At 50.4% G+C, this 20,809-nt stretch overlaps 10 protein-coding genes across 10 annotated transcripts; 4 read left to right on the top strand and 6 right to left on the bottom strand.

Annotated features, from left to right (window-relative positions):
• Window positions 1–568: 568 nt before the first annotated feature.
• Window positions 569–3,222, bottom strand: gpi10 (putative glycosylphosphatidylinositol-alpha 1,2 mannosyltransferase; the record flags this gene model as incomplete). Its single annotated transcript, XM_026770272.1, has 4 exons — window positions 569–1,931; window positions 1,992–2,138; window positions 2,201–2,415; window positions 2,473–3,222. 4 exons carry the CDS (start codon window positions 3,220–3,222, stop codon window positions 569–571), a joined length of 2,475 nt encoding a protein of 824 aa, XP_026632668.1.
• Window positions 3,223–4,192: 970 nt separating this feature from the next.
• On the top strand, window positions 4,193–5,847 carry car2 (ornithine-oxo-acid transaminase; the record flags this gene model as incomplete). Its single annotated transcript, XM_026772804.1, has 3 exons — window positions 4,193–4,684; window positions 4,755–5,456; window positions 5,511–5,847. 3 exons carry the CDS (start codon window positions 4,193–4,195, stop codon window positions 5,694–5,696), a joined length of 1,380 nt encoding a protein of 459 aa, XP_026632669.1. The 3' UTR covers window positions 5,697–5,847.
• Window positions 5,848–6,876: 1,029 nt separating this feature from the next.
• BDQ94DRAFT_165340 (uncharacterized protein) lies at window positions 6,877–8,405 on the bottom strand (the record flags this gene model as incomplete). The annotated part of the gene is made up of 5 exons (XM_026770273.1): window positions 6,877–7,104; window positions 7,185–7,327; window positions 7,408–7,918; window positions 7,969–8,160; window positions 8,223–8,405. The coding sequence occupies 5 exons, from the start codon at window positions 8,403–8,405 to the stop codon at window positions 6,877–6,879; spliced, it is 1,257 nt and encodes a 418-aa protein (XP_026632670.1).
• A 422-nt stretch (window positions 8,406–8,827) lies between these two features.
• Window positions 8,828–10,528, top strand: BDQ94DRAFT_165341 (major facilitator superfamily domain-containing protein; the record flags this gene model as incomplete). The annotated part of the gene is made up of 5 exons (XM_026770274.1): window positions 8,828–8,932; window positions 8,979–9,125; window positions 9,172–9,705; window positions 9,763–9,940; window positions 9,996–10,528. 5 exons carry the CDS (start codon window positions 8,828–8,830, stop codon window positions 10,526–10,528), a joined length of 1,497 nt encoding a protein of 498 aa, XP_026632671.1.
• A 281-nt stretch (window positions 10,529–10,809) lies between these two features.
• On the bottom strand, window positions 10,810–12,207 carry BDQ94DRAFT_133438 (uncharacterized protein). Its single transcript, XM_026764275.1, has 4 exons — window positions 11,856–12,207; window positions 11,679–11,789; window positions 11,286–11,611; window positions 10,810–11,233 (listed from the first exon to the last, which is right to left on the bottom strand). Exons 1-4 carry the CDS (start codon window positions 11,974–11,976, stop codon window positions 10,913–10,915), a joined length of 879 nt encoding a protein of 292 aa, XP_026632672.1. The 5' UTR covers window positions 11,977–12,207; the 3' UTR covers window positions 10,810–10,912.
• A 620-nt stretch (window positions 12,208–12,827) lies between these two features.
• BDQ94DRAFT_165343 (uncharacterized protein) lies at window positions 12,828–13,548 on the bottom strand (the record flags this gene model as incomplete). The annotated part of the gene is made up of 3 exons (XM_026770275.1): window positions 12,828–13,325; window positions 13,392–13,472; window positions 13,537–13,548. 3 exons carry the CDS (start codon window positions 13,546–13,548, stop codon window positions 12,828–12,830), a joined length of 591 nt encoding a protein of 196 aa, XP_026632673.1.
• A 1,942-nt stretch (window positions 13,549–15,490) lies between these two features.
• Window positions 15,491–16,283, bottom strand: BDQ94DRAFT_133441 (uncharacterized protein). Its single transcript, XM_026764276.1, has one exon. The coding sequence runs from the start codon at window positions 15,723–15,725 to the stop codon at window positions 15,540–15,542; it is 186 nt and encodes a 61-aa protein (XP_026632674.1). The 5' UTR covers window positions 15,726–16,283; the 3' UTR covers window positions 15,491–15,539.
• BDQ94DRAFT_133442 (uncharacterized protein) lies at window positions 16,275–17,137 on the bottom strand. Its single transcript, XM_026764277.1, has one exon. It carries the CDS (start codon window positions 16,509–16,511, stop codon window positions 16,311–16,313), a length of 201 nt encoding a protein of 66 aa, XP_026632675.1. The 5' UTR covers window positions 16,512–17,137; the 3' UTR covers window positions 16,275–16,310.
• A 663-nt stretch (window positions 17,138–17,800) lies between these two features.
• BDQ94DRAFT_133444 (uncharacterized protein) lies at window positions 17,801–18,690 on the top strand (the record flags this gene model as incomplete). The annotated part of the gene is made up of 1 exon (XM_026764278.1): window positions 17,801–18,690. A coding segment is annotated over exon 1 (242 nt), but the record flags the coding sequence as incomplete, so codon positions are not given.
• Window positions 18,637–20,356, top strand: BDQ94DRAFT_7498 (class I SAM-dependent methyltransferase). Its single transcript, XM_026776449.1, has one exon. It carries the CDS (start codon window positions 18,976–18,978, stop codon window positions 20,137–20,139), a length of 1,164 nt encoding a protein of 387 aa, XP_026632677.1. The 5' UTR covers window positions 18,637–18,975; the 3' UTR covers window positions 20,140–20,356.
• Window positions 20,357–20,809: the final 453 nt, after the last annotated feature.

Genomic DNA, 20,809 nt, shown 5'->3' on the forward strand with positions numbered 1-20,809 from the left:
CGAGCTTTATATTTTATGTGATTCGCAAGGGAATTTGAAGTTGGGGAGGCGAGTGTAAAGTAGATAGACTAGCTGATTGCATTTTTGGGCGTCGTTGCGTTCGCTATTTGTCTTTATTGTTTCGAGGGTTTATGCGGTATATATTCTTCTGTATTTGCTTTGTAGTGGTCGGCTGGTGCTACTACTGAGTATATTGTTCTTTTACATTTCATGTTGCTTCCTGCTGGCTTTTTGCAGTGGCGGAAAGGTATATAGTGGTTTTTTTATAGTTTCCTGTTTATTCCGTCGGGGAAATTGTTGCATAGAGATAAGTTATTTTTTAGTTGTTGGATATGAGTTTGGGTAGCAGGTCAGAAAATCAATTAGATAGCTAACGAGGTACTGTGTATGGTATTTGGTATTTACTGAAATGATATAACTTCCAATGTGACAGAATCCTTCCGTTTCAAACTATGCAGCAGAGGTATCTGAGGTATTAATCCAAAATGTTCACAATACAAATGAATATACAGCATAGTATAGTAACACAGTTAGTATCTTCACGAATATATATGCACACATTAAGCTACTAAGCCCAGTTTGCCCGATCGTTCATCCGCCGGTTCAATTCTTCCCAGGCGGGAAATGTCCAAGATGATGATTTTCTGGATGATCTTGAGAACGGCCAGGCCGGCAATTCAAACCCGAAAATGGTTGTGCGTTTGCGGCGTTGCCATGGCCATGCCCACGACCAAGATCCCGATTGGGACTTGCTTGAAAATATAGATTTCCACAAACGCGTTAAACGTTGCTTGTGTGTAGGCTTGGTGAAAGTTTGGACGATGCGATCAAAGTGGAGATCCCGGCTCTCGCGTTGGCGTTGGATATACAGGCTGTCCCGGGCGGCTTGTTCGGAGGGATCGACGCACCAGATGACTATGTCGCCCCGACGGCGCCAGTCGTCATGCCAGGCGGTGTTCCAGGTGCGGTGGCATTCCTTATACGCGGAGAAGCGGAGGAGACTCCGGAGTGTGGGTTCTAATTGGGCGAAGAAGACAAGGTAATCGGGCCATTCGTGCGGCGTTTTGAACTGGTACTCTGTGGGCAACTGCGAAGATTTCCGATTATACTTGTCATAGGATGGTCTTCGAGGGAATCTGCGCAGGCCGCCGATCATGTTCGTGCGCAGGAACTGCTCAGGATCGGCGTAGAACTGGTCCGCCTCGTCCAAGTACGTTGCTTTCTCGGACGCGTCGAGGCCGACGGGAGGCTCGCAGGACAGTGCCCAGGCGCTGATGGTGGGGTAGACCAAATGTGAGCGCCACGGAGTGCTATGGCAAGGCATGAGGAACCCGGCTGTAATCCCGGGCTGAGAAGTATCGGTCATATCGTTGGAACCATGAATCTGTCGCTGGTCCCGAAGGTAGGATAATACGGCCGCTGGGCCGGATGCATGGATGACTGTCGTGTAGAGCGCAATGACGGCGTTCGCCAGGAGCAAGAAAACCAAGGTGAGCCGCCTGGGGGTGTGTCTCTGACTTCCCCCGGTGACCGCGGGACGGAAAAATTTCACCAGAACAGGAGCAGTAAGGACATGCAGCGAGGGCAGCAATGGATAAATGAACCGCACCTCCTTGTGCGATATCAGCGACAGCCCAAAGATCATGATGAGGCATACGGAAGCAAGCTGAACCTGAATCGAAGCTTGCAACTCGCTGAGCCCTCCCGATCGCGGTCGAGTCAGTGAATGGTACAAACCAGCTGCGGCGAAGGGCAGGGCTGTAGTCAAGAGGAGAGGAAGACCCTGGGACAGATAGTAGTGCCAGTCATTCTTCCCATAGAAGACCGCCAGCGATTGGGCAAGGTTGAAGTACAAGAACCGCAGGGGTGGAAAAGTCCAGAATCCGTAGAAGAACCGATCTGCTGTAGTCGACACGGCCAGGACAGCCGAACTGTAGGAGTGTTAGAAGTAGTTGCGCATTTGAGAGACTGGAGGGAACCGCTAAGCTCACCCGCAGAGTAAAGCTTCGCGGACGAGTGTCGCCCGTCGCAGGGGAGTGCCCCGGTATAACAGCAGGCTAGCTAGTACCATCCAGATCAGGAGGTTGGTGGGCCGCAGTATACATGCCACAGCCGCTAGCACAAGGCATTGTCGAAACCTATCCCAAGAGATAGAGTCAGTGCATATCTTACAGAGTTGGGTGAAAACATATGGTCGTACCTGCTCAGAACAGCAGTGTCAGACTGGTCCTCGTTGGTCTGGGACTTGAGACTACGTGGAGGCGACCCTCTGGGTTGAGTGGTGGTTGAGGGATCCGACGACCATACCCATGGCCACAGATAAAGAGCAACGATGGTAAGGGAGGTCTCCAGACAGTTCGACAAGGTCCTTGTGGAGCAGAACCATTGCCAGGGACTGATGATGGTCAAGGCCAGCTACATCCAGTGATTAGCCCTGATACGACGCATGCTGGCTGGAGAGCTGAGACATACTGCAGCCCAGGCCTCGTGAGACATGGGATCATACACGCGACAAGCCAATCGCCAGGTAAATAGGTCACCGACGGCGGCGATAACGGCTTGAGCAACCTTGGGGGCAGCAACCAGGCATTCCGCTTGCCAAGCAGGGGAAAGGCGGAGTAGGCGAGTGAGCAGATCGGTGGTGGCGTAAACAGCGGTAAAGAGTAGGGGGTGAAGGGAGGATCTCAGCTGGTGGCGCCATTCCTGTCCCACGACATCGTCATTGATTATTAGTCCTGAAGAGCCCCAGCAGATTGGTTGCAGAGATGTAGTGAGGACACCAACATTCTTGGAAGACGCAGGGAGGTGCAGAGCGAGATGCTCCAATGGAAAGGGAGAACTCACCCAAGTGATCCAAGGCGCATGGTCGTCTCCAAATGCGGCCCGCCAAGCAGGCTCGAGAGATTGGAAGAACTCATCGGGTTGGAAAAAGGTTCGGACGGTCAAAGCGTTGACCAGACGGAAGGCGATGAGGAAGAGAAAGATGCGAAGAGAGGATGGCGGGGTGGACAGGAAAGTGGAGGAGGAGGAGGAAGAGGAAAAGAAGGAGGAAGACCAAGAGGATGGCCTCAGGTGACCGGAGCGGGAGAAGGAATCATACAGAAGAGAGGCGTCGGGATCGGAGGCATCAGCGTCGGCGATGTAGTCACTGTCCGATAAGGAGGAGGGGGAGGAGAAGGAGGTTGTTGAAGAGGCTCTCCGCCGACGACGAACCCCAGACATGATGGTCGGAGGAATTATTTACTAGTCAGGCACACACCCCAGATTTTCTGGGATGATTAAGTTATGGAGCCTCTGGACCGGATTAAGGGATGACGATGTGATGGTGAGTGGTTGGGTGGAATTTTGGGGAGGTACCACGGTGTGCAGCACTAGTTCAGTGCAGTCACTAGTCACTAGTCACTAGTCACTAAATAACTAACTAGTCACTAGTTAGTGATTAACTAAGTAGTGACTTTTTCTTAGTAGTAAGTAATAGTCACGGTGAACTGCCAAGTTTACAGGTCACGATAAACTGCCATCTTTGTTGGTTTGGTTTAGTTTGTTTACGGGGGAATCGGAAAGGGAAGAAAGAAAGATACCACTTGGTCCCTTCTCAGTTCAGCCAACCAGCCAACCAGCCAATCTCGTGTTCTCTGGACTGGGTCGGACCGATAGCAAGCGTCGAGATCCGCTCCGTGGGTCTTTCGAAGAGGTAAAAGAGTAATTGTCGGGATGATGAGTGGCTGCCAGAAGATTCAAGGAAGGCGGCCAGAAAACGCAGGCCACCATGAAGTGGAGCGGAGCCGCCCGCCTTAGTCAGAAAGACATCATGATCGCTTCCACCTGCACTTAGGAGTCTTCTCCGCGTCCACCTGCGCTTAACGGTGTAGCTTCGGCCTCGCAAATTTCCTGTCTACCACAATTCGTGTGTTTGCCAGCCAAATCGGTAAAAGCCTTCCTGTCACTGCTGCACTCTCTTCTCCCCTGCCTCAACCCTTCTTATACCGTGTCTTTCCCCCCCTTCTCTGTGCTTCGTTTGTTCTTTCTTTCTTATCTTATACTTCACAGATACCTCCCCCTCAATCCTTCCTCTTCCTCTCCTCCTGCTCTCATATCTCTCTTCCTCTTTCCCCATACTTGCCTCTTATATCCCCTCATCCTCTGAAACACTACTCCCCTTAAACTGCCCTTTGATTCTTCTTTCACCATCATGGCGTCCAACGGTACCAATGGAACTAACGGCCACAATGGCGTCAGTTCCTACCATGCCTCCACCACCCAAGAGGCCATCCAGGCCGAGAAGGACTTCGCCGCTCACAACTACCACCCACTCCCCATCGTCTTTGCTCGTGCCCAGGGCACCACCGTCTGGGACCCCGAGGGTCGTCAATACCTCGATTTCCTGTCCGCGTACTCCGCTGTCAACCAGGGTCACTGCCACCCCAAGCTGGTGGCGGCGCTCGTCGATCAGGCCTCCCGTTTGACTCTCAGTTCCCGTGCCTTCTACAACGATGTTTTCCCTCGGTTTGCTGAGTTCGTGACCAAGTACTTTGGCTTCGACATGGTCCTGCCCATGAACACCGGTGCGGAGGCGGTCGAGACCGGCATCAAGATCGCCCGCAAGTGGGGTTATAAGGTGAAGGGGATTCCCGAGAACCAGGCGGTGGTCCTGAGTGCGGAGAACAACTTCCACGGACGCACAGTAAGTATCTGAAAATAAGATCGTGTAATTGGACTTTGATCCCAGACTGACCGGCGTGTCCCTTGTCTAGTTCGCTGCTATTTCCTTATCTTCTGACCCCGAGTCGCGCGAGAACTATGGCCCTTACCTGCCCGGTATCGGCTGCACCATTCCCGGAACGGACAAGCCTATCGCCTACAACGATAAGGCCGCCTTGCGGGAGGCCTTCGAGAAGGCGGGTCCCAACCTCGCCGCCTTCTTGGTGGAGCCCATTCAGGGCGAGGCAGGCATTGTTGTCCCCGACGAGGATTACCTGCAGGAGGCCAGAGCCCTGTGCGACAAGCACAACGTCCTGCTGATCTGCGATGAGATTCAGACCGGTATTGCCCGCACTGGCAAGTTGCTCTGCCACGAGTGGAGCGGCATCAAGCCTGACATGGTGCTGCTGGGCAAGGCCATCTCCGGTGGCATGTACCCTGTGTCCTGCGTGCTGGGCCGCAAGGATGTGATGCTTACTATTGAGCCGGGCACTCATGGTTCGACCTATGGAGGTAACCCGCTGGCCTGCGCGGTCGCTATCAGAGCCCTGGAAGTCGTCCAAGAGGAGAACATGGTCGAGCGCGCTGAGAAGCTCGGTCACGTCTTCCGCGATGGTCTGCAGGCCATCAAGAGCCCCATCATCCAGACCGTGCGCGGCAAGGGTCTGCTCAATGCTATTGTCATTGATGAGTCCAAGACCAACGGCCACTCTGCATGGGACCTCTGTATGCTGCTTAAAACGAAGGGTTTGTTGGTAAGTCAATACGGTTGCCTTGGATTCTCGATCAAATGCTAACTTCTTCTTCAGGCTAAGCCAACTCACGAAAACATCATTCGTCTGGCGCCACCCTTGGTGATCACTGATGACGAGGTCCAGAAGGCCTTGGACATCATCAAGGAAGCCGTCAACGAGCTCCCCACGCTCACCGGTGCGGCTGAGGATGAGGTCATTCCCCCGCCGGAGAAGAAGGTCAAGGTCAGCCTCGAGAACTAGAGGCCAGACACCACGGAGGTGACGGATGGTATCCTAGTGGGAAACGCACTGGGATGAACTTGGTACATCGACGCAACCGCGACAGTGCCTGAACATCGTCAGCATCTGAGTATGGCTTGTTCCGACCAGAGACGATGACTTGTCGTGTCGAGCAGAGGACTCGTACGGGCGCGGGGTTTTTGACTCATCGTTATGGTTGATCCATGATCAGAAGCCCAAGCGTGAGTGATGCGGTTGCACACCGTCTCTGCCACCTCGTGTGAGATGCCCTGAATTCGTAGCGCCAGTTGGATATCGATCTTTAGATGGATGAAAGTTGATGATAACGCTTGATGACCATAAGAATAAAACTCCAGCCTAGAATGAATTCAAAGCGAGTGTTTTCCCTCATATTATGTGTAGTTTTGACGTGGTTGTAGTTGAAAAGAACACGCGATGTTTGTTGATGATGCATGTGGCCGCCCCCGCGCTTCTCCCCCTCTTCCTTCCTCCCAGATCCCCTCCCTCCGATTGCTCCCCATTTAATCCCTCTCACCTTACCAGTTTCTGCCGCCATAATATATCCCGCATAGAATATGCGTAGCACTTCCCATATCAATCATACCATACACGATCAATACTTTTCCAAAAGTAAGTTCGTATGACACTCGAGCCTTTTCTATTAACACGACTTCCCCATCTCATACTAATAACCGTGTGATGGAGTTGAACAGAGAAAAGGGTGCTGGGCATTACTATACAATGGTATCTATTTATATCTTATCCTCATCTTTGTTAGTTCTTCCAATTCTATTATCCTAATCCACAATGCCAATATGTACTCCCGTTTCTTGCTGGTGGTCTTTGACCGAGGATTATTGTCAGCCTAGTCAGCAAGGGGGTAGCCAGGGGAGGGGGGGAGTAAATGCAAATGCCAGTCGGAGGAAATTGTAACTATCTCGGAGACTTTTTCACCTTACGGTCTACTACTCATCAATGATTAGACTAAAGAATACTGGGAAATGTACGAAGTATTGATTTGATTTATTCTGATATACTCAGCTATTCCTGAGATTGTAGACAGTCTGATCATTTCATGTGTCTCATACCGGATAGATACTAGTTGCTTGATTAGAACATGAATAGCATCCTTCCATCCATTGGGGCTAACGCATTGCGTAACCAGGCCGCTATCACTCACTCACTCCCAAGAACCCTCCTTCAAAGCAGGAAGGATGACACTACGACACTCTCCAAACCCGAATTTACGTCCCGTGAGACGGTTAACGCACCACCCTTCCATGATGACTTCGTCTCCGTCTGCAAGGAAGTCGAGACCGTCCTTGCTGGCTTCGGAGAGGATGTTTCTTTCTAGTTTTCGCTCCAGGAGGCATGCGACTCCGATTTCTTCTCCTTGGGCGTTGAGGCGCTTTTACAATTGTTAGTTCGTTATTCTTGTCGTATAGTATTGTTTGTTATATCTTTAAAGGAATGGGAGGTGTTACGTACATCGCTAGTTATGGTGCCCGTACCGAAGATATCTCCGGTCGACAGACCCTCGCCTGCGCTACAGAGGTGGGTCACCTGCTGGTATGGAGTCCAGTAGAGCTCTTTCAGGTTTGTTTCGGTGACGGTGTAGGATTTTCCATTTCCTGTGGAATTGTCAGCATGTCGTGTGATGATATTGTGATAAGAGGAGGGCATGATAAGGAGCGGTGAGGAAGGAGCTTACGAATAACTCTCGCTTTCAGCTCAATATCGAAGGTTGCCTCGTCTTCCTTGCCCTTCCATGCTAGGTGTTTCAAGGGCGCCGGGTCCTGCACCCTAGCATTACATTGTGACCCCTCCAGTGCCTCGATAGGTACAATCCATGGTGAGATGCTTGTTCCCGAGCCCTTGCTGTGGAATGGGCCCAATGGTGCCATCTCGTACGTCTGGATATCCCTTGCAGACCAGTCATTCAGGATGACTAGGCCGAAGATGTGGTCCTTTGCGTTGTTGATGTTAAGGATCTCGCCTGGAGGGAGTGGATGGGATAGGTAGACGCCCATTTCTAGCTCGAAATCAAAGCACGCGCTGGGTCTGAATGCTGGTGGGTCGTTGGGTTTGTTGGAGTCGAGCGTCACGCCCCAGGGTCGTCGGATGGGAGTACCGGAGATGCGGAGGCTGCTTTGTCGGCCGTTGTATACGGAGGGGATGACGAACCATGAGGCTGGAGGCTTCATGGAGAAGAGTTCGGAGCACTGATAATCTAAGTTTCTAGATGCAGAGAGGAAAAATGGGGTAGACGTACGTTTCTGGTGTGTTCGAACGAACAGTAAAAGTCGCTGAAGTTCTTGGTTTCCATTGGGAGGTGGTTCTGTACCTTTGAGAGGGGAATGGCATACTTTTTCCGGATATCATTGTCTGAGAGAAGGTCGACAAGCGCTGCTCTGGTCCGTACATGGGCTTCTTTTGAGAGAGAGGCGAACTTGTTCAGGGTTGGCTGCAGAAGTTAGGCCCCATCTATTGGAAAGTTGGAAAGGGGCGGGTGTCTTTATTAGATACCATAGAAAAGACGTCCCCTTTCAATCCTGGAATAGACTTGAAGTATCCATCTTTCTCAAGTGCACTCAGGTCTATGACATCGTCCTCCAAAACTGTTGCGCATCTCGGAGTCGGTGTTTCCGCGGTGGAGATCACACCGTACGGAAGGTTGTCGATGGTAAAGGGCGTCTCAGTTAGGGTCATTATGCCTATCCGGAGTTGATGTCAACGATAGGTAAAAACTTAGAAGTTTACGAAGCAAGAGCATATTTATCTCATGCTGAATGAGGGGTGCTTGGGTATCACTGCAGCAAGTGCGACTCGAGAGGGGATTGGAGCTCGGGCCGGCTGCACGACCTATGCATTTGTTCATTGTTACTTTTCCCGATAGCAACGGAGTAACTTCAATGCGGTGGGACCTGCAATCATTCCGATAACAACGGAGTAACTTCAATGCGGTGAGAGCTGCAATCAAGGGACGGAAAATTTAGCTGTACATTATGGTGCTAGTTGAAGTTAGACGTCAAGTCTCTGTATGCTCAGATGTAAGGGGCTCACTAGCACCACCGCCATCATGAACCTCGGTCGAAGCAGGATACAATCTCTCATCCACCAACTTCCCTACAATGATCGATGAAGAGAAGACCCAGGAGGTTGTTCATGGCCTCAAAACCACCCCTGATGGGCTCATACTCGACCCGCAGCCATCGGACGACCCTAACGATCCATTGGTATGCTCTGCGTCGGGTTTGAGTGGACAGAAGCTGACGAAACCAGAATTGGAAGCCTTCGAGAAAGGCGCGTATACTTTCGATATGGGCAATCGCTTGCTTCTCAAGTCAAGCTACTTGTATGACGAACATGCAGGGATCATATCTTCAGGCGCCTCTTTATCACAAGACGGCTACTCAGATTTCTCTCTCCGTAAGTGGCACACTAGCATATAGCAGCATGTTACTGAAAGTGAAAGGTCTCATGCGGGCTCATTGGCATTATGGTCGGCTCCATCCTAGTCGTCCCTCTTAGCCGCCGGTATGGCTCCTGCTTCTGTCTTTTCTGGTCGACAATCGGCATCCTTTTCGGCGCGGTATGGTCTGCCATGATGACTAGTTCATCGGACTACATTCCATTCCTGATATCTCGCCTCTTTTCCGGCCTGTGCGCAGGGGTACCTTTGATCCTTGGCTCCGAGTTCGTCATGCGGGCGTTCTTCCGGCATCAGCGAGGTAAATGTCTGCATATACTTCATATTCCCTTCCTCATGGGGGTTTCAATTGGTCCAACATTAGGTGCATATATCGATGCGAGAGCTTCATGGACTGTTTCCTTCTGGTATACTGTACCATTGAATGGGGTGTTGGCTCTGGTGATCCTTATCTTTCTCGAAGAGGCAGTATATGCAGAGGGAGAACAGAAGCGGCAATCTTTTTTGCAAGAGAAATGGAACATGTATGTCCGTGGAAGAGCGATTCCACCACAGCTTAGGGCAAGCTGGAAGAACATGGTGAGTCTTATTCTAACCGCATCACCATCAGTCATACTTTATGCTGAGATATAGAAGACTACCAGCCTTTCCGATATCACCCTGGTGTCGTTTTCTCCTGTCTCAATAATAATTGGTTTCTTTATCATGGTAGACTTTGGCTTTGCGACAATGGCTATTGTCCTCGGTGTCAACTTCCTTGAAGCCCCTCGAGACGATGGTGGATACGCAATGTCAAAGATTTCGATGGCCTCATGTATGCCCCCAATATTCCCTCATATTCACTTTGGCCGTTAATCTGAACACAACAGTCACGCTCACCCAAGCAATCGGCACCGCACTGGCGGAACTATACGGCCATTTCATCAGCGATAGACTTCCTTTATACCTCTCCCACCGGAAGTCCAAGACGCAGGATATTGAACCTACAGAATGGCGCCCAGAGTATCGACTTCACTGTCTCTGGATCCCGGTGATAATGCTTCCGGTTGGCCTCGGCCTATTCGGAGCTAGTCTGGAGTACCATTACCACTGGGTGCTTTTGGCACTCGGGTTCCTTCTCCTCACTTTCGGTGCCATTTCTCTTCTACCGGTTGCAATGACGTATCTCTGTGACTGTTTCCCGAACTATGTTTCAGAGGTGTCAGCAGGGATGGGGGTTTGGAGGCTTATCTTGGGATTGCTCTCGACCGTATTCATCACCCCGTGGAACGACAGAGTTGGTCCGGGATGGTTGTTCGGTTCTGCTGGGCTGATTACGCTCCCAGCGTTTGGCGGGGTGATGTTCCTCATGGTATTTGGGAGACAAGTGAGACAAATGGGGTTTCGTAGGTTGCGAGATTGATGGGGATTTGAGCTTTGGGGTTAAGGCCGACCGGCCACGATGAAGCAGGTTTCATCCCACCTCGTGGTCCATTTGAAAGGAGGGAGAAAGTGTCACTTCACAGTCAGATGAGTGTCAGGAGACAAATGACTGTATCCACTTCGGTCAAAAGAATGGCTCAGAACCGCTTCGCAGAATCGTACCATTCTCTATGATCAGGTGACCACGTACTCGTGCTTTAGAAGTCACCCATCTTATGTTCTCATTGTTCCTCCAAAGATAGAGAATCAGAACAAACAAGACTCTCGTTTCACATTTATCAATTCATCTTGTTCCATATTGGTGCACCCCTTATGCCTCAAGATTGCATATCATGCTAAAAACAGACACATATATAAGACTTCGCTACCACGCACAATGCCCTCCATCAACCCGCAAATCCGCCCCTGTCATGAAACTACTCCCATCCCCAAGCATGAAAAGCACCGGTGCCCGAAATTCATCCGCCGTGCTTAACCGAAACAGCATATTATCACCAACCCACTGACTCTCCATCCCTGGCTTCTGAAGCGCCTCTGCCGTCGCGGCCGTCCGAATATACCCAGGTGAGAGCGAATTGACCCTGATCAGGGGCATGCCGACCCTTGATCCCCACTCGGCAGCTAAAGAGCGCGTGAGTTGATGAACGGCCGCCTTGGAGGCGTTGTATCCGGCTGTATCAACACCCTAGTGACATGTCAGTCCACTCCTCCACAACCACAGAAGATAGTGTCCCGACCTTATTCGACACGTAGCCACTCATACTAGCCACAAACACCATGCTTCCGGTGGTATTTGTCCTGAGCATTTCCCTAGCCGCTGCTTGTGCGACAAGAAACGTTCCCGTGACATTGATATCTAGCATACGGCGGAACGACGAGACGGGGAATTCGGTCGCGGGACCATTACGGGATAGGCCTGCGCAGGCGACAATACCCTTCAGCGGGTATCGTAGGGTAGGGATGAACTGGGTGAATGTTTTCTCTACGCCGGATTCGTCCGTTACGTCGAGGGGGTAGTAGCTTAGTTGGCGTGCATGCTTTTGTGCGGCGGCTTCGACTTGATCTGTAATCAGGCTCTAGTTAGAGGCACTTTCATCTCTTAATTAGATTGGGGTTATAGAAGTATTTACTCCAATCCGGGGAATTCGGGGCGGATGCAAGATCAAGACAGACGACATCGCCGCCACTTTCGAGAATAGCAATGGCGAGCGTGGTACCCAGGAAGCCTGTGGCGCCGGTGACTGTATATGAACTCCGTTATTAGCAGACCCATGAAATACAGTAATTCAAACTCCCAGGAGATATACTTATGATGGTGCGATTATCGAGACGAAAGAGATCAGCAACAGGACGAGCAGGATCCCCCTGCGAGGGTTTTGCTTCACGGAACTCAAGGCCGTGTACATTGCAGTCGCTTCTCGTAGCCATGGTGAGCAGGTGAGATGCAGAAAAGATAAGGTAAATAGACTAAATGCAATGGTCTTTCAGCCAACAGAGGCTGGGTATGGTTTGGTGAACCCAAGAGCAGAGTCACTAAACGAAGGTATTGGGAAGAGTGTCCGCCCGATCGTTCCTCCATACTTCCAACCCCGCATAATGAGGGGTTATCCTTACTACTTACTGTACTTCCTTGTCTTCCGATGTGCAAGTAGCACTCTGCGCTCCGTCATATGCATGGAACTACGTAAACTGGACGAGGCGGGTATGCGGCCCGCCTAATTCCCATTGCTTGAGCTACTGTTCAAAGTGGAGTAACTTGAGCAAATGGTTCCCACTCAACAAGTTCCTATCCGCTTATCCCCACCGGTGCCGAACTGTGCAGCTTGCGGCCCGACCGCGAGTTATGGTATGGTCGGACTTCAAGCTAGACCTGAAGTCGATTTCTTGCGGGGAGCGTGTCTTGGATTCATTCTTGCGATCCCATTTCTCATGTATGGCCTTTGCTGCGAGGTGTGATGGACACTACTGTTGAGGTGCGGCTTGGAGCGCTACTACGGACACAGATAGCATTCTGCTATGGTGACTCTGGGCTTACTAGTAATGCCTCTACCTATCCCCAGACTCTACACATGAAGGCATCTTAGTAAGATGGGTAAACAGTTGGCATTCCACCGCTCAGGTGGCACTGAGGTCGCAAAAACGTCAACAATCCCACCAGCAAAAGGCATTGAGGTTCGACATAAACACTTTGCTCTCTCTAGCATAGACTGCTGAAACTTATTCCAACAACAACATTCAATATCAAACCGATACAGAACCCCCCTCCCCAACCGAGCAACCTAAACATTGATGGTCAGGGACCCAAGGGCAGACTTCAAGCAATCCTCTTCACCCTTCGGTTCATCTGTGGAATCCATCAAATCCTCCAAACAACCAACGTCCCCAGCATCGGGAAGAAGCTGATCGTCGCAACCGGCGGTAGCAGTCGTGGCTACCTCTTGTAAGCAACCATCAGCATCGCCGCGAACATCACTAGTTCTTTCACATTGTGCGTCCTCATCCAAATCCATATTTCCCTCTCCCATGACCTCGTCACTCTCGGGAACTTCGGGAGTCTGCCCATGCTCATTGGTAGCTCCCTTCAGCGGGAAGTCTTCACCAGTACTCTCGCCTTGAACAGCAGTCACACTGGTCTTTTCATCCACTGCTGGTGGCACGACTATCTTTCCCTCGGAATTGTAGAAACGGGCTATAAGCTCTTCATGCTCTGATTCCCAGCGCTTTATATTCCGTTTAGCGAGCATGATGTTTCTGGTGAGCCGCTGTAGTTCACGTCCCTAGATATTGTACAATGCAAGAATTAGTGGCAGAGTTCAATATGTATATAGGCTGGCGTGACTTACCGCTTCAGCCATGGTCATATTCTCAATGCGCTCTTTTGGACGATCGGTTTGGTCTGCTTCATATCTCTTCTTGTAGGATCTCTGAAGAGAATATGAGCCAGAAGTTGTGATGAGTTGGTGAAGAGTAGTAAATGATATTTCTTACTCTAGGGGGCATGGTGTAAAACGAGGATTGTTGACGTCAGTTGGAAGGAGTGGTTATAGATGTATAAGGATATAGCAGACGATGAACGAGTGTAATGCTGTGAAGCGATGATAAGGAAATAAAAAAGTGATGAGTAGAATATAAGCATGGCTATAAGTATTTGATGAAAGGTGTAGGTTGGATTGGCACGAGAGAGGGAAGGTGCTTTCTTGTTCTTCCTTGATCAAAATTGATTCGTGCGCTCCTTCACCACAGTGGCTTGTTTCGGGGTTTAGGGTAAACGATTTGTAGATGTGAATTCCATCAGAGTGTGTATTGATATACCATGCTTTGGGTATTTTCTTAATATAGGTTGACAAGTGGATGTCTCAAGTATGGGCGAATCACAGAATGTGAGTTAGTGGCCATGCTTCGGGAGGCCATGGTTGCTTAGCTGGCAAGTTATTTCCCAAGATCGATCCTGAAATCTATATATGCCTGTGTATTTCACAGGTGTATAATAGCAAGCCGTAATGAGATTCACAATTGGATGCCCATCTGGCACTGATGTACACTTAAGCACCAGTTCCAGACATTCCTGTGAGAGCGAAATTGCTCTAGTGCATGAAATAAACCACTACTTTTCACAAAGTTGAGCAACAACTTCTCAGGTGAATTCGTAGGCTTGTTAAATTGAACCTTATAGGGATGAATGAAAGACTTGATTAAATTTGTTGATATAATGACCTTGATTGGTAGATGAAGCGACAGAAAGGTGAGGCCTTTTTATAGGCTTGCTAGGCTACCTGGTATTTGTGGGATACTCCCGATCCAGCGTATGAAAAATCCGTGGGTATCTCCGATAGATCAGGTTCTTCCGACGAATATATCGCTGTTCCAATCATCGGCTGCAACCTATAGTTCTCCCGAAGAGTTGAATCAACCCAGGCTCTCAGAATAGCCGACAAAGTATGAGTAGTTTTTGTATATGAAAAAGATTTCATTGTTGATGTGTCATTGTAGATAATAGGAGCTTTGGTTACAAGTCTTATGTGTGTGTTCTCGGTGTAGTTGACCTCTATCTAACACATCGTTCCCTTTCCCCACAGGTGTAACGATAAAAAAAAAAGGCAGTATAACCCCAACGAATGGATGAGTTAAACAACTAGTCAGTGCCAGATTATTAATGTTCAGCTCGAAGTCTTATCTGATAAACTGTGTGCGAGCATGTTTTGAAGGCGATGTGTCAGCCAAGTCTGGAGACTGCAATCTATGCTCTATTAGTGGCATTGTACACACAATATGCCATCAAACTACGACTAAACCGTGCACTTGACTTATTCGAATTTTAGAGATCAAAAAGATGGTTTCTCAGCTACCATGCACACTGTAAGCGATTGCATAACAAGTACTCGGTAAACCCTGCAGAAAGGAACAAGGAGATGCAGATATGAGACGACTAGTAAAACTTAAAGATAAAGTGGAGGCATGCGGCATCTGCAGACATCACAGGATGCCAAAGTCTTGGTCACCTGATCTTTTTGTACTCTTCTTGTACACTGATTTTCGCGAGTCATGTTTCATGTTGCCGCGGGAGCTACAACTGGAAGACCCAACTGCTGTTCTATTGGCACAACCCACAGCTAAGAAGCCAACTTACTATGACTAAACTTCAAGCTCCAGGACCCCTAATAACGTGATTTTCGGGATGATCTGCATTTCCATGACAGGTTAGCTGTCATCCATCGAACTCCGCTATCGTTGCCGGTACATCCGACATGTTCCTAGGGCATCAGTACAGGAAGAAAGCACATCACTGGGTCTAGCACTACAAATCAAGCTTCAGAAAGGTTTCCTAGTTTACGATTGGACACTAATACCTTACTCATAGGCTTACAAACCCACAAATTCCTCCTTAGAGTGGCCAGACATCCTGACATGGCCGTGCATTTACTTACTAGTACCCGACAAAGCAGCAAGAGCTTAGATAAGACAAAGAAAACGAAGAACCACTTAACTAATCATCAGGCAGGATCAAAGCACGCACGAATAGGATCAACCATCGGAACAAAACAAAGATGACTCGGAGTGAGTAGTAAAGTAGTACTAGGACCCAGCCCATCGGAGTAGTAGGAAGGACCCTGAATCCACACTGCCCTACCGAATCCAGCAGAGACTACTACACAGCTCCCTTCTACAGGGAGGTACATCTCAGCACACCGAGATCATCCCATAAGATGAAGTACTACACCGGTACCCACGAGGGCAATCCCACCACGACGTCCACCACCGACCCTCCCGTCCACAGCCCACCGAACGAATGATAGATGATTCCCCCCCAAAGCAGTCGCCACCCGGCGGCGCGGGCGAACAGCTGATCTGAAGTTCGAGAATTATCTTGGCGCTTGCTTTTTCAAGCCTTCCCGCTGTGATGTACCCAGTAGTAGGATAGTAGAGGGAAAATATCTGGCTGCCTAATGGCAAGAGTGGGCCTGGAACCTGCTCGCTGTGCGCTCCGTTTGGAGGATGGCTTGCTGTAGGCGTTCGGGGAGGGCTGGGCTTTAATTATAAGCTTATTTGAACGTCTTTTGATGCTATATACCTGGATTTGGTGGTTTCTTTGTCGTGGTAGTGATGCTTTGGATGGCTCTGCTATGGTTATGAAGGGTACGGAGGAATGCGGATGTTGTTCCCGATTCAGTGTGGTCACGTGTGTGTTTATTTTTGTGAGGGTAGGGTTTTTATTTTATTTGTTTTATTGTGGTTTTATATTATTTTATTTGATTTAAATTTGATTATCGTGGTAACTTGTCTATCTTCGGGCTTCCGAGAGAACGAGCGAGGCTAAGCGAAAGCATGCTCTCTCTCCCTCGAGTAATGCTGTTGGTGTGACTGCCGCGATGAGGATAGAGTCGGAGCAAGAGTGGAGCGAAGTGGGTACTGTCAATATAGCGCGATGGAAAAAAAGGGTACAAACAATAAAAAAAAAGGCGCATGATGTTCAGTGTGAATACCACATAAGACGGGAGACATCCGCCGCTTCCTGTTGTCCCACGTAGTATCAAAGCGTGCGACGATCCATGACGGCATGACGCGCGAGAGACAAAGAAAAGGTCGGACCACTGGGCTGCACCTGCACGAGCAAGGATAACGGGCGTGGTAAATGGCCAGGCCAGGCCAGCCACGTCATTTCCAGATTGGCCTACACGCGTAAGAGTAATCAATCCATCAATCTAGCCGACTCCGCAGGATGGACTTGCATCCCACGACTAAGTATATGCGACCGTCAATCCATGCTACATGAGGTAAATACGACGAGATCTCTCTCTCCAAAATCCCCGGACGGCTGGCTGGCACTGAGAACATGCCAATCTCCCTCATCTCCGCATTAAACGGTGGATGACCTTGTGATCATCGCGCAGTGACTTCGAGCATGTCTCCACGAGCTGATGACGACAGAGGCGATCGGTGAGAACAGATCCATAAGCAACGCCATGAACGAGAAATTGCCTCCTATGTGCCGCAAACCCCGATCCGAGGAACCCTAGAAGTCGCTAGAAGAGTAAGAAGAATGGGACTTATCTCACCAAGACAATGTCTGACACAGAAGACCAAAGGAACGAACGGAGATGAGCCGGAGCCAGGAGATACGGATACGGAAGACCAGCGGACCAGCGAGTTGAAGAGTTTGACGGAAATACGGGCAGAAGAGCGAGGCGCGGGTGGGGCGGATGCTCGGGTGGGAAGTCCGAGGCGCGGTGAATTGCCTGATCCAGCCAGAAGCCGTCTGGTTCGAAAAAAGATGCGATCGTTGGAAAAAATTTTGCAAGGCCACTCGGGAACCATAGGGCCTGAACATGAGGGATAATCGAGAAACTCTTGGGTAATACCTACAATTGTCCTCCGTATGGAGGGAACAAACAGATTGGATCGCCAATGGCTCCTCATTTCAAACAATCGCCCCTTCTCTCAAAGCCAAGCCGTGGCAGCATCCCTATAGGGCAGAGGTAGACGGTAATGCCAAACCAAGCAGCGACTTTTAGTCTGGTTCATAAAAGCCTGTGTATGAAGGCCTCTAAGATCATAATTCGAAGAGGTCCGGCTTCGGGAGTGTTGCTTGTGAGAAGAAGTAAGCATTGATTGCCAAGGCCGTGCTCATTTTGCACGGCGGTGCCCATTGATCAGCTCATCCGTGGATGGGCCTTTGCATCCCACTACGCGATGGAGACAGCTTGGCGCGCCAGGAACAAATAGACGAACGGGCTCGGGCTCGGTGTTATAGACTAGAGAGCTGATAGCCCTGGTGGACACCGTCAGCAAAACACCCTGGACGGATCACGGCACTAGTCAATGGTAGCGGTGGGTGCTAAGGAATAATGTACACAGTAAGTACCCTGAGAAGTGGGCAGCTACCCAGCTCCTCTACACACTAATCCCCTACTAGCTCTAACACTAGCAGCTCCCTGAACCATCGCATCAGTTGATGGAGACAACCACTGTTACCAGTCAGGCTGTTATACAAATATTCTGCTGGTAAAACCCCGGGAGTCTCAGGTAGTTAACTGTCAGGCTCGCTTGCAGTCAATCAATGGTGGACAAATTATCCGAAGTACATCCCAGTGCCATCAAAGTAGCTCTGGTGATCAGAGGGGGGAAGAGGTCCGTGATGTGGCCGGCAGACCCTTGACTCATTCCAGGGCCGATAATCTAGTCGTCTACTAAGAGTTAACGTGCGTAGCAGCGACAGCTCTTCCCCCCTCGCCCAGCGAATAGTCTACTGCCAAACTAACAGGGGGGCTGATTCCTGAGAGGAGATGACCCTGCCGCCGTAGTCAAAGTAGTGGTAGCCGTTATTCTCCAAAGGCAAAATCCCAAACAACGGAGCCAGAACCAACGCGCATCGCCCATGACTCCTCTCCATTCTCCATCCTCCGGTTCGTCGCTGCCGTCCCTTCCCGTGCTGCTCTGGACCTGCCACTTCCGACTCTTCCGATGCTTTCCAGATCCGGTGACAATGGCTAATCCACAGTGGCCATCGCTAACTTCCCATGGCAGGTCATACGGCAAATCAATCAATATTATTAAGATCCCCCCGACGGCGCCGCCCAGCGCCGTTGCAGAGGCACCTCACTGTTACAGGAAAGAGGAGTCAGAAAAAAAAAAAAAATCCCTCCGTTACAGTGCTTATAAATTAAACCCAGCCCCGCCTTTCCATCCTATCGAAAGAAAAAAAGAGGGAGAAATCGCATTGCGACTCTGGCATGGCACTTTCTGGACAACGAAATAACCGCCGTCTCTAGTCTCTCACCCACTGCCCTGTCACCAATCAACCTTACCCCCTAAGCACTTCCCTCCCTCCTAATCTCGCACTGCTGTCGTTGCTTCCAGCTGTTGCTGTTGCCGTTGTTTTTGTTGCTGTCAACGCCGCGATCGTGCTCTTAATCTTATAGCTGAAAAGAAATGGATACCCAAACAACCGTCTTGGCGTCGCGCCAGTCCGGCCGGAGCTCCGAGAGCAGCTCTCTGGACGCTGTTGAGAAGCAGAAGCTCGCCAACAAGGAGCTTCCCCAAACTCGCCCTGATCTGCACAATTCGGCGTCTCCCAAGCGATGGAAGACCTTCTGGAAGGCCTTCCGGTATCTGAACAACCTCACCCCCAAGCAGGTCGATGACTTCATGGCATCCTACGTCATCTACAATCTCGACTGGTCTGACGAGAAAGCGATGATTGAGACGCTAGGTCCGGACTATCAGGCAAAGGTTGGCGACTGCCTTAAGGCGTACTATGGGGTGCTCAACCACTTGTGCGCGCTGGGCGACGTGGAGAAGATGTACATTCCCCCATTCATGAGCAAGAAGGCGACCGTGCTGGAGAACCAGTTGTTGTACGAGGAATCGATTGCGCAGGATATCGGCCTAAGCGCCGGTGATCACGTGTTGGACCTGGGTTGCGGTCGCGGAAGAGTGGCCGCTCACATGACGCAATACTCCGGCGCGAAGGTCACGGGACTTAACATCGATCCCAATCAGATTGGCCAGGCGAAGACTTACAACGAGAAGCTCGGCTTCACCAACAACTCCTTCGTCGTCCAGGATTTCAACAGTCTTCCCCTGCCCTTTGAGGATGCTAGCTTCGACGCCTTCTACCAGATCCAAGCGCTCAGTCTGTGCAAAGACCTTCCCTCTCTCTTCCGCGAAATCTACCGCGTTGTCAAGCCCGGCGCCAAGATCTCCCTCCTGGATTGGGTTAGCCTGCCCGACTATGATCCGAGCAACCCCGAGCATGCCGAACTCATGCGTCGCGTAAAGCCTCTGATCGGTGCTGTTGGCACTCCCACGCCCGAAAGTCTCGAGAAAGCCCTTACCGATGCCGGCTTCTCCGTCGTCCGCTCCGATAATGCCAGTGTTGGAGGTCTGCAGGCGCCCCTCATCGACAAGGTTGACTTTTACTTCCGCTCCATGCGCCAGGTCATTCTGGGCCTGGTAAAGACCCACGTGTTGCCCCGCCACTTTAAGACCCTGATCAACCGCTTGTGTCTCGATGGCGAGGCTTTCATTAAGATGGATACCATGCGACTTGTGACGACCAGTTATCGCATCATCGCCCAGAAGCCTCCTCAATAAACTACACACACTGAGTACGGGACTGGGTAAAGGGAATGGATCATTTGCTGCACATCGAGGATTCATCCATGCGGAAAAGGGTCACCGCCCTTGCATCCAGGAAGTAGACCATTGTTTGTGGGCCGGGGCCTCATCGAGGCCCCGACCGTGATAGCTGGATGGGACGCTTTTACACATGCGGTATACCGTAAATGGATGTTTCACGTCTAACGCGTCTCTCTCCACGATAATGCCGATGATAAGAGCATGTCACTCAATTTGGGCACATATGAGTTCGTCGCGTCGACTTGATCGCCGCATCTTTCCCGGTCCTGTGGCCGCGGCGTGTTTCTGTCCATAAAGTGAGTGCCTGCTTATGTCCCAACACCGCACGCTGGTCTTCACTGTACAAAGCGTTCATCTAATGTACGATTGCACGATCGGCTTTCTCTGACATGGCTTTGAAGATATTTGTTTTTCCGGTTCGCATCTATATACCCTATAATCTCTGGCGGCTTTGCGGATCATACCCATTTTACGACCCCATGGCAGAGCGCCCCGACAGTTCTTTGTTACCAACACTCGCTCGCTTGCATTCTTCCTGGTCAATTGGGTTGCATCCTCCTGCGTTGTGTTTCTGTTCAGCTCTGCGAAGCCTAACCGGTGTTTTTGGTGTCTCGCATATGGTTTC

Source organism: Aspergillus welwitschiae (genome assembly GCF_003344945.1).
Source record: "Aspergillus welwitschiae strain CBS 139.54b unplaced genomic scaffold BDQ94scaffold_1, whole genome shotgun sequence".
In the NCBI taxonomy this organism is placed as follows: domain Eukaryota; kingdom Fungi; phylum Ascomycota; class Eurotiomycetes; order Eurotiales; family Aspergillaceae; genus Aspergillus; species Aspergillus welwitschiae.

Coding starts and splice junctions, on each gene's coding strand:
- BDQ94DRAFT_133441 (XM_026764276.1), bottom strand. CDS start 15,725: ATGTACCTCCCTGTAGAAGGGAGCTGTGTAGTAGTCTCTGCTGGATTC.
- BDQ94DRAFT_7498 (XM_026776449.1), top strand. CDS start 18,976: ATGGATACCCAAACAACCGTCTTGGCGTCGCGCCAGTCCGGCCGGAGC.
- BDQ94DRAFT_133438 (XM_026764275.1), bottom strand. CDS start 11,976: ATGGCTACGAGAAGCGACTGCAATGTACACGGCCTTGAGTTCCGTGAA. Junction 11,790..11,855: donor CGATAATCGCACCATCATAA/GTATATCTCCTG, acceptor GTTCATATACAG/TCACCGGCGCCACAGGCTTC. Junction 11,612..11,678: donor CCCGAATTCCCCGGATTGGA/GTAAATACTTCT, acceptor GCCTGATTACAG/ATCAAGTCGAAGCCGCCGCA.
- BDQ94DRAFT_133442 (XM_026764277.1), bottom strand. CDS start 16,511: ATGCGCCTTTTTTTTTATTGTTTGTACCCTTTTTTTCCATCGCGCTAT.